Here is a 19,536-nt window from a genome sequence, read left to right as displayed (position 1 = left end):
ACGAAAGGCCGAGGACAGCCGAGTCCTGCCTCAAGCAAATATTTGGATATAGTTGGTGCAGGGGGGTACTGAATCAGGCCAAGGAGTCCATTTCTGTCCTTGTACGGTGCCACTGGCAGGCCAGAGTTTCCCTGTCCCTGATCTAAGCCCCATGTGACCATCACCCCCTTGTTGAAGAAAGTGCATCGTTCGAGTGAGGAGTTAAGAGGGCTCACCAGACATGTAGACTCAAGGCCTGACGGGGCTGTGTAAATGCCTCTCATTCGGGAGATGGTCTGGTTGTAGTTGATGAACCTCTCTGCATGGATCTGCACGTCTGGGGAATACGGGATCAAGTTTTCTTCCCTGGAAAAAGGCAAGCAAGAGCAGGACATCCAAGCAACAGGCTCAGTCACCTCTCCACAAGATTCATTCGGACTGCTCCATGGGGCTCCCCCCCCCAATATTGTGGTATTTTATATATTGTAACTTCGCTGTTGTTTTCATTGAGTATAATTTATTGAAATTGTTGAGAGTGAATTTCTGTTCGATTATTATTTGCTGATATTTTGAGAGTTAATTTTATTGCATATTACTATATTCTAACGGATTACTGAATATTACTTTAAGTCATATCTTCTATTGTGACCTACTGTATTTGTATTGGATCACATTGTTAAAAGATGCGAGATCTATGCTGTATATTTTGTTGTTTTTTCAGCTGCCTTGTGTACAGCAATATGGAAAGGCAGTATACTAAAAAAGAAAGAAGGAAAAAAATGAAAAAAAAGAAAAAAAAAGGAAAATGAAGGAAACTCCCCAAAGCCCCCCTCCCTTCTCATGTTGCATTCTACTGATGATTTTAATATTTCTTTGTAAGCTGCTTAAAGGTTTCCCCACAATAAAGTGGTATCTTAATTTTGTTAAATAAATAAAAGGTCCGTTTAGAACTTCAGGGTTGTGGAACCAATAATGATGATTGGAGGTTGAGGCCTTCTAAATATTTCTGGACTACAACTCCCATCATCCCAGACCACTGTAATTGCTGGAGGGCCACAGGTTCCCCAATCCCCAATCCTGATAATGGGAGAAAGACCTTTCTTTTCTGCAGGAATTCCTTGAGAGTGGAATCCAATCACAGTAGACCACACTGGACTATCGATGGACAAGCTGTCTGGCTTGGGGCAGCATAAAAAGGATTTCAAGAGCAAGACCAAAAAGTGAATGTTAAGGGAACGAAGAGTGCTTCACAGAACAGGACCTATCTGGTTTCTACCTGAGGCCAATCCTAGTTTCCTACAGTCCTTCTACTAGATTGCCTGTCTAAAATCTGCTGCACACACTCAAAGGCTTCTCCAAAGGCCTAGGAGTTACACCCACCCTAATTTCCTTACCTAGTTTGCTCTGTAGGGATTTCTGGCCGCCGCGGGTCCAACAGAGCCTTGGGGAGTGAAAGGATCGCCCCAGAAGGAAGTCCAACTGCAGAGTTACAAATGAAACAAACACCACGGCAAACGTTATTTCAACAACTGCCACAAAATTCCTGAGCAACAGAAGTGTTAGATTATACAATTTTCTAAGATTATACGGTAATCATGATCAGGAATGCATTGCAGTGCAGATCTCCATGTGTTGCCTTTCAGCTAGAATTACTATTTTCACGGGCAAATGATTTGGAGGTCTCCTGTATCTCCTTTTGGGGTGATCCAAGTTGTACTTTCTGTTGCTTTCTGTGTGTTGCCACTGTGCAGTGCTCTCAGAGTCACAAGACTCTGTTTTGCATTCCAGAGACATTCCAGACTGTTGGAAGTCTCACGGAAGACAGGAGACGGATGTGATGTTACTGGTTTCCTGTTCCTTTGTTTTTCCGTTGCTCTCTGCTTTCACAGAGAGAGGATGTTTCTTTTCTGTCTGCGTAACTAGAAATAAAACTCTTAGCATGTAGCTCATATTTCTCATCCTTCCCTGTGCTGGATACTCTGCGTAATGGGAACGTGCTTGGAGCCTTATCAGAGGCTCAGGTCGTTAATCACGTCGGAGGCGATTCCAGAGGAGTTGCTCGGTCGAACACAAGTCCGACATTTTCCTTGAAAACCCATTGTACATAACAGAACTTGTGCACCATTCTCTGGAAATAGAAGCAACTTAAGTTCTCCATGTTCCTAAATGCTTAGCTTTGGAGCATAGATAACAACTCATTGGTGTTCTTCCCACACGCCTCCTAGAGTGATCCTAGGAGCCAACTTCAGTGGCTGACTTGCCTCATTCCACTCCAATCGGCATGAAAAGTAAGAAGACACTTTCTCGGTGGCTCAGAAGCCGATTTCATGCTGACTGGGTGGCTCTAGGACACTGGGGACAAGAGACCCTGCTGCAGAAATAGTAAAGGGTCTTCAAATTCCTCACCACTCCAAACCACTAGGCCTTTGGTAAAAGTTGGTGGGAAAGCCTTTCACTGCATGTTCTGAAACTGAAAGGAAGGGGCTGCTCCCTCACCACTTCAAGGTGGCCACACTCTCAAATCCCGATTGATCAGAAAGCTCAAAACCCGGCCCACTCCTTAACTGAGCAAGTGGCGGCTGGTGATCCCCCGTTCTGTGATGGTGACCTCCATAGCACTGATGGCGGAGGGGAAAATGTAGGACTGCTGCAGGACTTGGGGCAGGAGAGGGCGGTCCAGGGAGCTGAAGGCCGTGGCGTTGTACTGCTCCGTCCCCTCATACAGCTCCAGAACTGTGAATTCATTGCGGCGGGCCTTGGCGTTCCAGTACTGGTACTGCGGTGGGAGAGGGGAAAGCTTGCTCAGATGTAAGAATAAAAATACTAATAGTGATCAATCTAAACTACTTTTAATACAATGGTACCTTGGTTCTCAAATGCCTTGGTTCTCAAATGCTGAAAACCTGGAAGTAAGTGTTCCGGTTTTCAAACTTTTTCAGAAGCCGAACGTCTGATGCAGCTGTCGGCTATTGTTTCTGGGGCGCCTGCACCACTCAGAAGCTGCGCCTTGGTTTTTGAACATTTTGGAAGTCAAAAGACTTCCGGAACGGATTAAGTTGGCGCTTTTGTTTTTGCTATTTAATTTGCGTTTTTGGTTTTGAGGCTTTTTCAATTAATTTGTTTTTGTCACTGTGTGGAATCCAGTTCAGCTACTGATTGATTGTGTGACTGTGGAAATGGATAAAAGCCCCCCATCCAAACAATGACTATCATCAGTGCAGGTTAGAATTTATTTATTTTTAATCATCTACAATACGGTCTTATTTATTTTATAGTGCAGTACATTGATTATTGCTTTCATTTTATGGATCAGTGGTCTCATTAGATAGTAAAATTCATGTTAAATTGCTGTTTTAGGGGTTGTTTTTAAAAGTCTGGAACGGATTACTCCATTTTGCATTACTTTCTATGGGAAAGTGTGCCTTGGATTTGGAATGTTTAGGTTTTGAAACGGACTTCCAGAATGGATTAAGTTTGAGAACCAAGGTACCACTGTATGGTATTTTAACAACAGCTGATCCTAACTAAAACCCCAAACTCCCAGGCAATGGCACACTAGGCAAGGCCTTTCTCCTTCCACAACTCCTTCATGATGGTCTCACAAATTCCACCTGCATGAAAGGGTAAGGCATGGGGACACTGCTTACCACCACCCAGTTCTCCGAGTGGACAATGTGGACCGGCCCCTTGGCCTTCTTCTGCACCGAGGAGTGGATGATCCGGCCAGTGACGCTGTCAATCAAGTGGATCCCGATGAACGTGCGCTCCGGGTGGGTGTCCGTGCTCTCCGTCACCACCGCCAGCAAGTTTGGGTTCAACGACTGCAACAAGACAAAGGCTGACACCTTGAAACAGGCCCTACTAGCCTGTGTGTCCCCTTCCCAGCATGAAACAATGCGACTCAGATGGGGAAGTTGTCAGAATCGGGGGACGAAAAGCCAGCTTGTTCGGCCTCAGCTGGAGCGTCTCCCTCTCAGCCTTGCCGCTGCAGAGATCCATCGACCTCTGCTCCTCTGACGTGCGTCTGTGACTCAAGATGAGCAGCCTTGAGCACACATTTCTCAGCAGTGTAAACCGCGCAACAGGTGAGGCTTGAGGCATGGACACATACTAAACTACACATTTATTATACATAAATCAGGACAAAGAGAAACATGTCTTCTCTCCTTGCCGTCTTCTCAGAGAGAAATTGAAAACAAAAGCAATACAGAGCAGAAGTTCCGCCCTAGGACTCCAGCAATCGGTGCTGGAATGTAAACAGACATGTAACATGCAACAATCCACGTATCTGCAGCTCGGGAGGAGTGTAATCCCAACAGAAGTGCCATGGCTCTGTATTCAAGCACCCGCTTTGCATGCAGGTCTCAGGTTCAATCCTCCAGGTACAGCTTGGAAAATCTCCTGTCTGAAACCCTGGAGAACTGCTGCCAATCAGTGTTACCAATACTGAGCTGGTCAGTCTTATTTGGTATAAGAGAGTTCCCTATGTTTCAGTTTCAATCAGCTCCCTTTTTAAAGAACCACAAGGACAAGGCTCTTGTTTAGGGGAATTACAATGGCTCAATATTAAAGCTGCTGCCAACCAGACAGTATTGAGCCAGGTGGACCCAGAGATCTGTCTAGATATAAGAAAATTTCCTATGCTTCTATTTACCGTATTTTTCGCTCTATAAGATGCACCAGACCACAAGACGCACCAAATTTTTGGAGGAGGAAAGCAAGAAAAAAAATACTTTGAATCTCAGAAGCCAGAACAGCAAGAGTGATCACTACACAGTGAAAGCAGCAATCCCTCTTGCTCTTCTGGCTTCTGGGATAGCTGCGCAGCCTGCATTCGCTCCATAAGACGCACACACATTTCCCCTTACTTTTTAGGAGGGAAATGTGAGTCTTATAGAGCAAAAAATACGATAAATCAGCTCTTTATTAAGAATCATGAGGACTAAGCTCTTAAGTTTATTTTACGAGGAAGTGCCAAGGTTCAGCATTAGAGCATTTGCTTTGCATACAGAAGGCCCTAGGTTCATTCCGTGGCAGCATCTCGAAGTAGAGTTGGGACAGAATCCTGCCTGAAACCCTGGAGAGCTGCTGCCAGTCAGTGTAGGCTATATTGAGATAGATAGAATAATGACCAGCCTCACTATAAGGCATCTTTCTATTCTTCCTGTGAGAACTGCAAAGGCATGTGATGTTGTCTGACCCACTGGACGTTCCCACACCCTCTCCTACCTTGTAAAGGACACTGCGATCTCCCATCACCCGGCCCTGGGAATGGACGTGTTCATTGGCCCTCTTCCCCTTGATGGTTACGATCCGCTGCACGTCAGGGGGGATGCTGATCTCCCAGCTCTCCTCCGTTGTCAGGTCCTGCAACACATGGCCAAGAACCCCAGGATATAAAAAATGTCAAGCCAGTTCCTAGAAAGTCCCGTCCTCCCAATATAAGGCCCCCAGTCCGAGATGTACTGAAAGCACGATTCCTGGAGCCTCCAAAAATAACAGATTGGCAAATCAAATTGCAGGAATTGGTGGAGACGGCTCAACTGACTAGTAAACTCAGAGGAAACTCAAAGCAAAAATTTGTGGAAAAATGGGATGGTTATAGAAAATATGTTCAAAAATACAATAATAGTTTTGACTCCATGCTAGCATTCGAGTGATAAAGGAACTAAAAGGCGGTGGGCAACAATTAAGGATTTATTATGTTTTTAGAATGTATTGGAAAATTTATATAGAAAGGTTTATTGTTTTGTGTACATTCGATTGTAAGATAAAATATTTGCAAAGGGACTTGACAGGAAGTCAGAGTTGAAGAAAAGATTTTGAAAGATAAAATGGGAAAAATATTTACTTTCATTATTATCATTTTGTGTGCGGGTGTGGGTGTGTCTGCACATATGTGTCTTTTTGTATGGAATGTTTGGGAGGAAATAAGACAGTAAATAACAAATAACAAACTAAATATTGATGTATGTAATTTTTATTTCTTAATTATATTTAGTGGTAGTATGGCTGTATTGTATTTTGTAACATAAAATCATTCAATAAAAATTATTTAAAAAAAGAAAAAAAGAAAGGACGATTCCTTGCTTGCATGCAACTTCCCTGCGCAAGAAGCTTAATGCATTCAGAGCCCCATCCCGCTGCAGCAGGTGGGTGGGATCTTTGGCCCTCTGGAAATTGATTAACTACAACTACCATCAATCTCCATGCTTACTGGGGCTGGTTCAAACTTCCACTTCCAGGGTAAGCCCAAGAGCACCCACTGATGACATCACTTCTGAGTTAACCAACCTGGACGGACACGCCAGCAGTATGGGGGGGCACTAAACTCCTCAGTTACAGGCCCACAACAACACACAAGAGTATTTAACACCATCTTAACAAGGGGGAAATGAGAGCTAAGTACCTTTTGCAGCCTCCGTCCCATCAACTTGCCCTGTTCAGTGTCCGCCAAGTAAAAAGAGACGGTCGGAGCAATTTCCTCAAGCTGCCGGAGGACGTTCCTTGTCGCTGGGAACACTGTGACCTGGAAGGAAGGAAGGAAGGAAGGAAGGAAGGAAGGAAGGAAGGAAGGACAGGTCAAAGAAGTGTGAGGGTTTTTCAAGAGGCTTTCCGCATAACCGACAGACGAGGCAGAGCCTACCTTGAACTCATCGTCGATCAGAAGCAGAACTTTGGCGTAATCTTGGTCCATGATGGGGAGCAGCAGGGACTGGAGGATGGGGCGGCTCAGCACTGGAGGGGCCACCTGACTCCACCTCCCAAAGATGGGGTTGAAGACGTAGAGGGAGCTCTTGCCGGTCTCCTGGGAGAGGAAGAGGCACGGGGACAGGAAGCTCATAAGAAAGTAAGAAGAGCCTGCTGGACCAGGTCAATGGGCCCATCTAGCCCAGCAACCTGTTCTCATAGTGGCCTCAAAGCAAGAAGCAGGATCTGAGCATAAGACCCCTCTCCCCTCCTGTGGCTTTCCAGCAACCAATATTCAGAAGCATGGTTGCCTCCTGGCTGCAGAGTATAGCCATTGTGGCTAGTAGCCACTGACAGCCCTCTCCACCTACTTGCATTTTCTCTAATTCTCTAATTACTGCCTCCTGTGGGACCAAGTTCCATAGTTTAACTCTGTGCTACGTGAAGAAAGACTTTCATTTCTCTCTCCCAAATCTTCCCACAATCAGCATCATTGGATGCCACAAGTTCCAGTGATATGAGGGATAAAAATGTCTCTATCCACTATCTCCGTGCCATGCAAAATTGTTATAAACTTCTACCATGTTGCCTCTTCTTTGCCTTTTCTCTAAGACATTCCAAACACTGCAACCTTTCTTCATAAGGGGAGCCATTCCACCCCCTTCAACATTTTGGGTTGCCCTTTTGTGAACCTTTTCCTTTGTGAGGTGAGGCAACCAGAACTGTACACGGTATTCCAAATGCAGTTGCACTACAGCTTTGTATACTGCCATTATGATACTGGCAATTCTATTTTCAATTTTCAATTCAGTTTTCAAACTCAGGCCTTGCTAGCTACCCACAGACGAACTTTCCCCCTACAATATCTCCCAAGTCCAAACCGGCAATCACAGACGTGGGTCCTGACCTTGTCCTTGACCAGGAGGGTGCACTGCGGAGGGTGGGGGAAGTGGGCAGTCGTCCTCTGGACCATCAGCTTGAAGGACGAGCCCGGCCGCACGTCCTGGAGGTACTGCTTCCACAGGATGGTCCCGGAGCTGCTTTCGATTCCAAAGAGCTGGACAGAGAACACAAAGACCACACAATGGTCAAGCCGCAAGGGTGCATATAGCAAAGAGGATTGATAGCACAACAGCAAGCGGACACAACAGCATGTGGTTATCCGCATGGAAAATGATTCCTGTATTGTAAGGGGTTTGACTAGATCAGGGGTCAGCAAACTTCTTCAGCAAGGGGCCGGTCCACTGTCCCTCAGACCTTGTGGGGGGCCAGACTATATTTTTTTGGGGGGGGGAATGAACGAATTCCTATGCCCCACAAATAACCCAGAAATGCATCTTTAATAAAAGGACACATTCTACTTATGTAACAACATGCTGATTCCCGGACTGTCCATGGGCCGGATTTCGAAGGCGATTGGGCCGGATCCGGCCCCCAGGCCTTAGTTTGCATACCCATGGACTAGATGAACCTTTGGGTCCCTTCCAACTCTACAATCCTATGATTTAAATATTGTGTGTGATGGAAGAGGGTGGCTGCCTTTGAGCTGATCCAGTGAGACTCTTCCTAATGTTCTCATTAGCCACAAGAGTTAGGAGCACAACCTCCATGTTCAGTGGCAGTCTACCACCTCTTAACGCAAGGCCATTGCCTTCATGCCTTGCTTGTGGGTTTCCCACCATGGCATCTGGTTGACGATAGTGGGACACATGGGAAGCTGCCTTATACCAAAGTCAGACCCTTGAGTCCACCTAGGTCAGTTCTGTTGACACTGGCTGGCAGCGGTTCTTCCAAGTTTCCAGAGGCAGGGGACATTCCCAGTCCTACAAAGCAGGCACTCTGCCACTGAACTAAAGATAAGACTTGACCCTTGATTTAGCAGAGCTCTCTTATGTAACTTAAGTTCCTGGCTCACAAGCAGACTCCTCACCTTTCCAGAAGCTGTGACCACCACAATCATCTTCTGTAGGTTAAACTCATCCCGGGCCAAGTTGTCAATGTTGACTTCGTTCTTGATCTGGCTGCGGGGCTTGCGGGCGTCGTAAAACATCTTCCAAAGGTGAGCGGTCCAGGCCTGGAGGAGGATGAGCTGAGAGGACAGGCGCTTCAGGAACATGCCCAGTAGACCATCTGGAAAGGGAGAAAGAAAACATGTCACACCCAACAATTAAGAGGTTAAAATAGAGGGAAGAGCCTGCAGCATGACCAGATGAGCCACTGCACCAATTCAGTATTGCTCTTGCATTCTCATATTCTTAACTTGGCTGACATTTCTGAGCCTCTCTAATAAAGAAAGCTTGAAGCCTATGCGAAATCCCTCATCCTCTTCCAAGCTTGGAGAGAGGACAAAGTTCCTCACTGCTGGCAAGCAGGAGAGCATGTTTGTGGAGCCGTGTGGTCCAGACAGCAAGCACAACTCAACAGGACAAGGAAGCTCATGGAAGACAGATAGAGCCCCATAGATTGACACAGATCCCCCCCCCTCTCTCTCTCTCTCACACACACACCTTTCCAAAGCAAGATTGTCAAGAAAAGCAAGTGAAAAAGACATCTGGAGAATTACCTTGAATTGCTGGTTCCAAGACAGCAAAAAAGACAAAGGAGAAAATATTTGAAATGTACTTACTGGAGTAAGAACATAAGCCGCAGTATCAGAGATATAACAACTAAGTTATGGAACCTTCCCTGCAGAGATTATTTTGGCACCTTCATTACACAGCTTTTGGAGAATGCTGAAGATGCACCTCTTTACACCACCCCCACCCCAGCTTTTGACACATGAGATGAATATTTTTAGGACCCACCTTGTTTTTGTAATTTTATCTTTTTAAAAGTTGTTCTTAATGTTGTGTTTTAACTGTTGTTACCTTTAGGGTGAAGGGTGAATAATAAATTGCAATCCACCTGCGCAACACTACCTGGCAGCCTTGCTGACCAGGAGGGTCTTGTTGAGTTTCCTCAGGATTGGGAAAGGGAAAGAAACACCAACTGTGGCTTTACCTGCTTTCTTCCCAAATTCACCCTCCAGCTCTGCCTGCGCGCCTGTCAGGGGCAGATCCACCATCTGCAAGCTGACCACTTCAGCCAAAGACTCTTCTCTGCTCCACAGAACTTTCCCTGTGGAGAAAAAAACAAGAGATGCATAGGTAAAGGTAAAGGGACCCCTAACCATTAGGTCCAGTCATGGCCGACTTTGGGGTTGCCGCGCTCATCTCGCTTTATTGGCCAAGGGAGCCGGCGTACAGCTTCCGGGTCATGTGGCCAGCATGACTAAGCCTCTTCTGGCGAACCAAAGCAGCGCACAGAAACGCCGTTTACCTTCCCGCCGGAGCAGTACCTATTTATCTACTTGCACTTTGACGTGCTTTCGAACTGCTAGGTTGGCAGGAGCAGGGACCGAGCAATGGGAGCTCACCCCGTCGCGGGGATTCAAACCGCCAACCTTCTGAATGGCAAGTCCTAGGCTCTGTGGTTTAACCCACAGCGCCACCCGCGTGCATAGGCGGTCGTAAAAGGAAATATGGAGGGGGGGCTGTATCCTGTGTTAGCGGAATCCAGTGTATCCAGTGTTAGCGGAAATGAATGAATCATACTTAGCTCCATTGGTTACAACAGGTCTACTCTGAGGCAGATGCAACTCTTAGACTGCAATCCTAGAAACACATGCTTGGAAAGACAGCCAGGGCTTCTAATTCTGCTTCTTAGGCCATTGGCAAAGCCAGCTCTCTGTCGTCCAGTTACCAGAAAGGTAAAGCTTGGAGTGTGGGGTAGTGGTTAGAATGTCAGACTAGCAAACCAAGAGACTGGGCCATGAAGCTCACCCCTGCCTCTCAGCCTAACCTACCTCACAGGGATTAAATGAGAGAGGGAACTGCATATGCCCCCTTGAGCTCTGTGGGGAATATATGCAATAAATGAACTGTGCAACACAGCAGAAAGGTCACCTGGTTGCTGAAGGAAGGAGAGCATGTGATCCGCTGTCTGCACCAGGGCTCGGTAGCCCACGGAGTCGTCTTTCTTCAGAAATACCTGAATGTAAAGCTGAAAGAAAAAGGGGAAAGGAGTGGGCAGGTGGACGGAGCATCAGGGTGTCATCAGCTTGCAGGATTAGCAAGATGTCAAGCAATTAAGGAAGCAACTTAAAGCCTTCTGAGAAGACTGCTAAGATTCTTGGTGTGGGTAGTTATATGATTGAGGCCTGTTGTTCATATCAACTTTATTTTGGAGGGGAAACTTGGATTGTATCCAACCAGGTTTTACTTAAGTGCAGACCTGTCAAAATTAATGGGATCAAGTAGGTCATAATTTCACCAAGTCTACTTTGAGGAGAACTGAGAACTTAGGTCCATTAATTTAAATGGGTCTGCTCTGAGCTGCCCCCCAAATACAATTTGTGATTAATATATATAGTCTCACCCACTGTGTTGCCCATGGACAGCACAGAAAATTCAGACACCCACCAAGGCTCCTCTGCTCCCGCTCTCTCCCCAAGACCACTCCCCATACCTGTTCTGGCCTCGTAGAAGTTTTCTCCAAGGTGAAGCTGATAATGGTATCCAGCAGCCTCTGCCCAGTTTCAGCCAAGTACAGATTAATTACGTAGGACTGGTTGTGGCAGGATAAGGATTCCTTAAGTGTCATTCAGAAGAAATTAAAGGAAAGGTGGGTTAGGATTTAATATCAAGGCCACCGACATGCATGCAGTGTCACCACGAGCAACAGAGTAGCTACCTGACCCAAGGAGTGAAGATTGCGGTGGGGTGGGGTGCACGAAATACATTTAAACCCTAGCACTTTAAACCGCACACTTCAAATGCAAGGTAAACCTGGTTCAGACATAATGGAAAACCATGGTTTCCTGTCCCAAGAACGAGCCTGCATGAATCAAAGGGTCATGCTCTCACCCTCCTTGCTCCTCCTTTGCATGCAAGGAAAGATTGAAAACATCTGCTTTTATAATTATTAATAGCTCCCCACTGTGCACAAACTCAGGAAACTGTGGTTTGTTCTAACTCAGTTGAGTTTTTTTAAAAAACAAAGGTATTGAAGCATGGCTTGATCCCAATTTGTTCTAACTCGCCACAGTTGGAACTAACTACAGTTCCTTGCATTGGTGTACAATGGCCTCGGTCCTGTATACCTGAAGGCGTGTCTCCACCCCCATCATTCAGCCCAGACACTGAGGTCAAACGCCAAGGGTTTTCTGGCGGTTCCCTCACTCTGAGAAGTGAGGTTACAGGGAACCAGGCAGAGGGCCTTTTTGGTAGTGGCGCCTGCCTTGTGGAACATCCTCCCAACAGATGTCAAGGCAATAAGCACTATCTTACTTTCAAAAGACATCTGAAGGCAGCCCTGTTTAGGGAAGTTTTTAATGTATAATGCTGTATTGTGTTTTTAATATTCGGTTGGGAGCTGTCCAGAGTGGCTGGGTAAACCCAGCCAGATAGGCAGAGTATAAATAATAAATTACTACTACTACTACTAGTAGTAGTAGTACTACAGCGAACTGCCCTTGGTTCTAAAACCAAAGTAAAGGTAAAAGTAAAGGGATCCCTGACCATTAGGTCCAGTCATGGCCGACTCTGGGGTTGCGGCGCTCATCTCGCTTTACTGGCTGAGGGAGCCGGCATACAGCTTCCAGGTCATGTGGCCAGCATGACTAAGTCACTTCTGGCGAACCAGAGCAGCGCACGGAAACAACATTTGCCTTCCCGCTGGAGCGGTACCTATTTATCTACTTGCACTTTGACATGCTTTTGAACTGCTAGGTTGGCAGGAGCAGTGACCAAGCATCGGGAGCTCACTCCGTCATGGGGATTCGAACCACCGACCTTCTGATCAGCAGGTCCTAGGCTCTGTGGTTTAACCCACAGCGCCACCCGCGTCCCTAAAACCTCTTATTTCAGATGGGAAAGAAGAGGGGAAAGTGTGCAGACCCAAGGCTTGTGCTACCTCATGGTCATAAGGCCATAACATAAGGCCAAGGTTTCCTGTTACACCTGAAATCATAGTTTTTGCTTACTACAGATGTGAACCTAGACCATTATTCTGAGCTTCCAAACTTAGGACAGGAAGTGCCGCCTGCTTCCATTTTCCATCAGCTTCAGAAGTTCACTCCTGTCTCCATGGTCATTAAGGCAAAAGGACAGTTCTCACCGTAGCTTGTCAATGGATGGTGAACACAGACGTACCAACAAACCACAGTCGGGACAAATCATGTGTGATATGCTGATTTGGTGGCCTCTCTCAAACCATAGATTGTGAACTGATATGAGGTCAGAGGTGAGTTCATGGCAGGCAAGATTTGACCTGGGGACTTTGCGAGCCATAGCTCAGCCTCTCAGCCGCTGCACAACCTTAGCTCTGGCGCCTGGGTATTCACATCTTTCCAAGTGTCAGACACGTTATCATCTGCCATGTTGCAGTTGGTAAGGGGGATGATAATGCAGGCCTACTTTACATGGTTGTTGTGTGGATCACAAGATAATCCACATGCAGCACTCTGAGCATTTGAAACCACTATAAATAGCATTCATTTAAGCTACTACTTGGGGACGCGGGTGGCGCTGTGGGTAAAACCTCAGCGCCTAGGACTTGCCGATCTCATGGTCAGCGGTTCGAATCCCCACGGCGGGGTGCGCTCCCGTCGTTCGGTCCCAGCGCCTGCCAACCTAGCAGTTCGAAAGCACCCCCGGGTGCAAGTAGATAAATAGGGACTGCTTACGCAGGAAGGTAAACGGCGTTCCGTGTGCTGCGCTGGCTCGCCAGATGCAGCTTGTCACGCTGGCCACGTGACCCGGAAGTGTCTGCGGACAGCGCTGGCTCCCGGCCTATAGAGTGAGATGAGCACACAACCCTAGAGTCTGGCAAGACTGGCCCGTACGGGCAGGAGTACCTTTACCTTTACCTTTAAGCTACTACTTAATTTGTTGTTATTTAAAAAACAAAGCAATAATGCCCTCTTTGCACTCACCAGTATTTTGGCTCACAAGAAGACCTAATTTCAGAGTGTGGGCAATTGCCTTCTGCAATTTTATTCTTTAACACAAAATAAGTCTACCACAAGGTTTCCAAAGTCACACAGTGGGAGAATCTCAGGTAACAAGAATGAACAAACCAAGATATGAAACAAGACTAGCTGCCTCCTTTCACACAAACCAGCAAACCAACTACGAAGCTGTCAGCTATAGTTCAGCCCTCCCCAACTTGGTGCCCTCCAGATGTTTCAGACTACAGTACCCATCAGCCCAAGTAAGCATGCTTGTGCTGCCCAGGGCTGTAGTCCAGCTGCATTTCCTGTTTCCTGCAATCTGAGAAATTATGGTTAACAGCTTCTGTAACAAGCCAGGACACTAAGCCATGGTTTGCAGTTGACTTCATATCCTGGCTCATCCCAGAGCTATTAACTATAGTTACTGATTCAGAGAAAATGGGTAAGTTAAATTAAAGACATCCCCATTTGTTAGCTGGCTCACACCAAGAGAGAAGGGAAGTTGCCAAAATGTTTGTATCTCAGCTTATTAAAAGTAGAGAGATGATTGCCTGAATGCAGACAAGTAATCACACTGCAGCAACAAAAGCCAGCATGATCCTGAGGAAGTCGAGGGCATTTCAGGGACAAGACAAGCTTCTGATTTCACCCAACATGTCATAATAATAAGAAGAATAATAATAAATTTTATTTATATCCCGCCCTCCCCAGCCGAAGCCGGGCTCAGGGCGGCTAACAACAATCAAATAATCAAACAATCAAATAAACCAACATTCTAAAAATATTTCATTATAAAAATTAATTAAAATCAAGTTGATGGCAACCATTAAGCAAAACTCTGTGCAGGTTGCCAGAGGAGGGAGTCAGGCTGCGCCCTGACCAAAGGCCTGGTGGAACAACTCTGTCTTGCAGGCCCTGCGGAAAGATGTCAGGTCCCGCAGGGCCCTAGTCTCTTGTGACAGAGCGTTCCACCAGATTGGAGCCGCAGCCGAGAAGGCCCTGGCTCTAGTTGAGGCCAGCCTAACCTCTCTGAGGCCTGGGACCTTCAGGATGTTTTTATTTGCAGACCGTAGGTTTCTTTGTGGGGCATACCAGGAGAGGCGGTCCCGTAGGTACGAGGGTCCTCAAACTTACCACTTCGGCCTTTGTCACCCTCAAACTTACCACTTCGGCCTTGCAGGTGAGGACTGCAGCTACCGTTTTCTCGTTGGTGGTTGCGAAGGTCACAAGGACAGCCTGAGAAACGCAGCAGTGAGAGAATGAATAAGGAAAATGCTCCTGGAAGGAACACTGGGCTTGGTGGGGTGAGAGGTGCACTTGGATAAAAGTTCCCTTGGGTGACCCTGGCCTAGGAGCTTAGGCGATAAACCTGAGCTTGAACATCAGACTACAGGAGGACTGGCTGCCTACTGAAAAATCCCTGCACCGAGACACATCACCAGCTCACTCTGCTCAGATCTTCCTCTTAGAGAGACAGAGTTCCCAAGGTTTCGAGCAGAGAGGGATTTCGATAACATAAGGAAGTTGCTGGTACCAAATAGTATGGGAAACAGCCCTAATAGAAAAATTAACCAGTAAACTGAAACCAACAAGGGGACAAACAGAAGAAGACGCCTTTACCCCGGTATGGCTCCCCTTTATCACATACACAGCCCAACAAGACAAAGACAATAATCCACCAACAGCATACAAATCAATATGGCTAACCTGATCCAAAACACCCACCCACCCCACTCACACACGAAAACAGCTAATCACAAATGAACAGCCACACCCTAGGCCAACCCCAACCTCTCTCACCACCAAAGAAACACAAATGAACAGCACGAGCTACGCTGACACCACACCCTACATACATTAAGCAAAATAGAAACATCGCCACCCGACCCGCCCCCATCTTCCCCCCTCCCCCCCCAATGTCTCAACAAATGAAACTGATTTGTAAAAATGTTACATGGAAAAATACGAGAGACATTACACATACTTCTGTAAAACAAGAAAATCTTTAACATAAGGAATATGCTGAATCAGACCCACTGGTCCATCTAGTTCAGTATTGTCTGCACTAGCTGGCAGTGATGCTCCAGGGTTTTAGAAAGAGGGACATTCCCAGACCTACTTGAAGATGTCAGAGATTGAGCCTGGGACCTTCTGCATGCAAAGCAGATGGGCTGTAGTTAAGTGGGAGAACTTCTCAAACTGGCTGCCCCGATCTTTTTAAAACAGGTGGTGTTCTGGAGCCTTCTGCAGCAGAGATGCGGAAACCTGCCACCTTCCAGGCACTGCTGGGCTCCACCATCATCCCTGGCCACCGGCCATGCTGCCTGGGCCTGATGGAGTTATAGTGCAACATCCTCTAGGTCACCACAGGCTCCCCACCCACTAACTAGACCATCACTTACATTTACAGGTGGGTTACTGCCATCACAGCTCTGCCTTCTTTTAATGTAGGGATGTGAAGCTTGTGGTCTTCCAGAACTTGCTGGACTACAACTCCCAGAACTTGCTGGACTACAACTCCCACCATCCCACCTGCCAGCATGGCCAATCATAGGGGCTGATGGGAGTTGGAGTCCAACAGTCTCTGGAGGACAACAGGTTCCTCATTCCTGATCTATGGAGAGATCACACACACTGCGCTACAGCCCTTTCTCAATGTACATCGGCAGAGAGTTGGTAACATTCCTCAAGGGGACTGGCTTTTCACAGGTAAAACATCAAGGTGTTGGCACTGCAGCAACAGCTTCTCATCTTCATTTTTCCTTTTAAAAAATAATAATAATAGGGCACCATTCCTTTTACCTGCGGAAAATCCCGGAGGAGGCTCAGCACGCCGTTCCGATGCTGGAGCAGCGCAAAGTGGCTTGGAGACAGCTGCAGGAAGAACTGGGTGCGGGAAGCGCTGGCGGAATTGGGCTGAGAGGAAAGCAAACGAGGCCGGAAGCCACTGGCAAACTCCAGACCAAGGGACTGTGGAGGGGGGAAGAGGTGGAGGCAAGTCAGGCAAATGTGAGATGTAAGAGGAGGTATACGGCCTTGGTCCTGTATACCTGAAGAAGCGTCTCCACCCCCATCGTTCAGCCTGGACACTGAGATTCAGCACTGAGGGCCTTCTGGCGGTTCCCTCATTGCAAGAAGTAAGGTTACAGGGAACCAGACAGAGGGCCTTCTCGGTAGTGGCGCCCTCCCTGTGGAACGCCCTCCCTTCAGATGTGAAGGAAATAAGCAGCTATCCTATCTTTAAAAGACATCTGAAGGCAGCCCTGTTCAGGGAAGTTTTTAATATTTAACGCTGTACTGTTTTTAACACTTCATTGGGAGCTGCCCAGAGTGGCTGGGGAAACTCAGCCAGATTGGGGGGGGGGGGTGTAAAAATAATAAATAATAATAATAATAATAATTATTATTATTATTATTATTATTATTATTATTATTATTATTATTAAGAAGAGCCCTGTAGCATCCAGCGGCCAACCAAAGGATGCCTCTGGGAATCGGAAGCAGGACCAGAGTGCAACAATAACTCTCCCCTTTTCCTCCGGCAGTGGAGAGAGTATATAGCCCCTGATAGCCCTATTCCCCATGGATTTGTGTAATCCACATTGGTGTCCATTGCTACGCAAGAACATTGGATCAGACCACTGGCCCATCTGGTCCAGCATCCTGTTCTTACAGTTACCCACCAGTTGCCTCAATGGGAAACCAGCAACTGGGATATGGGCACGACAGCACTCTGCCATGTGTAATTCCCAGCAACTGGGATTCAGAGGCGTATGGACTCCAACAGGGGAATTTGCCTAATCCTAGCTGACAGCTATCACTACATCCTATAACGTAAAAGCATGGGCCCTGAAGCTAGATCTGGTCGAATACTTATCTAAGCCAGCATACGGTTCTTGCAGTGGTCAACCAGAAGTCTTAAAAGGATGCCTGAATGGAAAGGCTTGTGATTTCCAACAACTGGTTGGTACTCAAAGGCCTCAGACTACAGGGGCAGAGCACAGCTGTTGTGGTTTGCAGCCATTGATAGCCATTCTCCTCCTCCATGGAGGCTATCCATGTTATTGAGCTTCCCACAGGGGTTCGCTGACACAGATGGTGCAGCGTCAAAAAGACGGGAAAATCAGCTGCGTTACAAAAGCCATTGGAAGAGCACAGCTGAATCTAGCCCAGTAAGCCATCACAATGCAGTGCTCTGATCTCACCGAACTCTGTGCACAGAATCTGAGAACAGCAGCAATCTCCCGACTTGGGGATTCCCCGTAAATGCGCTTTCCGGAAAAAACTGGGGACATTTTTGTCCCGACAGGTTTCCCCAGCTAAATAAATGGGTCTTTATCAAGAGTACCCACTTGTTAGGTTTTTAGTCTTGTTTTAAATGCATCTTTAAACAAAAACAAAAACAAAATCTGTTTTTAACTACAGTGGAACCTTGGCTCCCGAACAGAATGCGTTCCGGGAGTCCAGTTGACTCCCAAAATGGTTCGGGAACCAAGGCACAGCTTCCGATTGGCTGCAGGAGCTTCCTGCAGCCAATCGGAAGCAGCGCTGGATGTTCGGCTTCCAAAGAACGTTTGAAAACCAGAACAATCACTTCCGGTTTACGATCATTCGGGAGCCGGAACATTCAGCTCCCAAGGCATTTGGGAGCCGAGGTTCCACTGCATCATGTATGTCAATTGCCTTGAGAGTAAGGTTTAGGAGGCAATTAATAAATCAAAGGTATTGTGATTATTAACCGGCATTCAGAGGCACACTGCCTCCAACAGGGGAAGGAGAACATAGCTGCCATAGCTAGTAACCCTTCAGATATGCCAAGTTGAAAGCCAAACCCATCCAAAGTTACCAGCCTGCTTCCTAGACCCCCTCACCTGCAGTGGAATCTGCTTCACCTCTTCCCCAGAATCCAGGGACAAGGCATAGAGTGAGTGAGTGGCTGAGTCGGCGCACAAGAGGACTCCCTCTCCGACCACGCCACAAGCTCCATTCAGAGTCCTTGCCCAGGGGGCTGCCACCCTGACCTGCAGAAGGAAAAAAGTGTTGAGAAACTGGATTCGCCTCCCCAACAGCAGCTCCCTTCTCCACCACACACAGCAGAGACATTTTCATTAAGAGTCTAAATACTGATATAATATGGCGCCCTATTTATCAAGGGCACCTGTTGCTGTTTTTCCTTTTTAGTCAATCAAAAGGCTTTGTGACGATTCAGCGGTAGCCAACACGGTGCCCTTTCCTCTTCATCCTGGAGAAGAGTGACTAGTGGGGTGCCACAGGGTTCTGTCTTGGGCCCGGTCTTATTCAACATCTTTATCAACGACTTGGATGATGGACTCAAGGGCATCCTGATCAAATTTGCAGATGACACCAAACTGGGAGGGGTGGCTAACACCCCAGAGGACAGGATCACACTTCAAAACGACCTTGACAGATTAGAGAACTGGGCCAAAACAAACAAGATGAATTTTAACAGGGAGAAATGTAAAGTATTGCACTTGGGCAAAAAAAATGAGAGACACAAATACAAGATGGGTGACACCTGGCTTGAGAGCAGTACATGTGAAAAGGATCTAGGAGTCTTGGTTGACCACAAACTTGACATGAGCCAACAGTGTGACGCGGCAGCTAAAAAAGCCAATGCAATTCTGGGCTGCATCAATAGGAGTATAGCATCTAGATCAAGGGAAGTAATAGTGCCACTGTATTCTGCTCTGGTCAGACCTCACCTGGAGTACTGTGTCCAGTTCTGGGCACCACAGTTCAAGAAGGACACTGACAAACTGGAACGTGTCCAGAGGAGGGCAACCAAAATGGTCAAAGGCCTGGAAACGATGCCTTATGAGGAACGGCTAAGGGAGCTGGGCATGTTTAGCCTGGAG

The 19,536-nt window shown here is 47.0% G+C and overlaps 1 protein-coding gene across 1 annotated transcript in view; it reads right to left on the bottom strand.

Annotated features, from left to right (window-relative positions):
- The window catches only part of EMC1 (ER membrane protein complex subunit 1), a 28,053-nt gene that overhangs the window by 1,259 nt on the left and 7,258 nt on the right, over positions 1 to 19,536 (bottom strand). The window contains exons 7-21 of the mRNA XM_083628589.1: positions 18,532 to 18,681; positions 16,463 to 16,630; positions 14,825 to 14,896; positions 11,176 to 11,298; positions 10,614 to 10,710; positions 9,670 to 9,786; positions 8,600 to 8,799; positions 7,577 to 7,726; positions 6,626 to 6,787; positions 6,389 to 6,508; positions 5,209 to 5,346; positions 3,627 to 3,800; positions 2,545 to 2,755; positions 1,374 to 1,458; positions 216 to 345 (exon numbers count right to left, since the gene is read on the bottom strand). Of these exons, the coding sequence (XP_083484715.1) occupies positions 216 to 345; positions 1,374 to 1,458; positions 2,545 to 2,755; positions 3,627 to 3,800; positions 5,209 to 5,346; positions 6,389 to 6,508; positions 6,626 to 6,787; positions 7,577 to 7,726; positions 8,600 to 8,799; positions 9,670 to 9,786; positions 10,614 to 10,710; positions 11,176 to 11,298; positions 14,825 to 14,896; positions 16,463 to 16,630; positions 18,532 to 18,681 (2,097 nt within the window). The remainder of the gene's footprint in view (positions 1 to 215; positions 346 to 1,373; positions 1,459 to 2,544; positions 2,756 to 3,626; positions 3,801 to 5,208; positions 5,347 to 6,388; positions 6,509 to 6,625; positions 6,788 to 7,576; positions 7,727 to 8,599; positions 8,800 to 9,669; positions 9,787 to 10,613; positions 10,711 to 11,175; positions 11,299 to 14,824; positions 14,897 to 16,462; positions 16,631 to 18,531; positions 18,682 to 19,536) is intronic.

The sequence above is a fragment of the Podarcis filfolensis genome, assembly GCF_964270895.1.
Source record: "Podarcis filfolensis genome assembly, chromosome: 8".
In the NCBI taxonomy this organism is placed as follows: domain Eukaryota; kingdom Metazoa; phylum Chordata; class Lepidosauria; order Squamata; family Lacertidae; genus Podarcis; species Podarcis filfolensis.
Note: the sequence above shows the minus strand (reverse complement) of the source record. Positions and strands in the feature narration are given on the sequence as shown.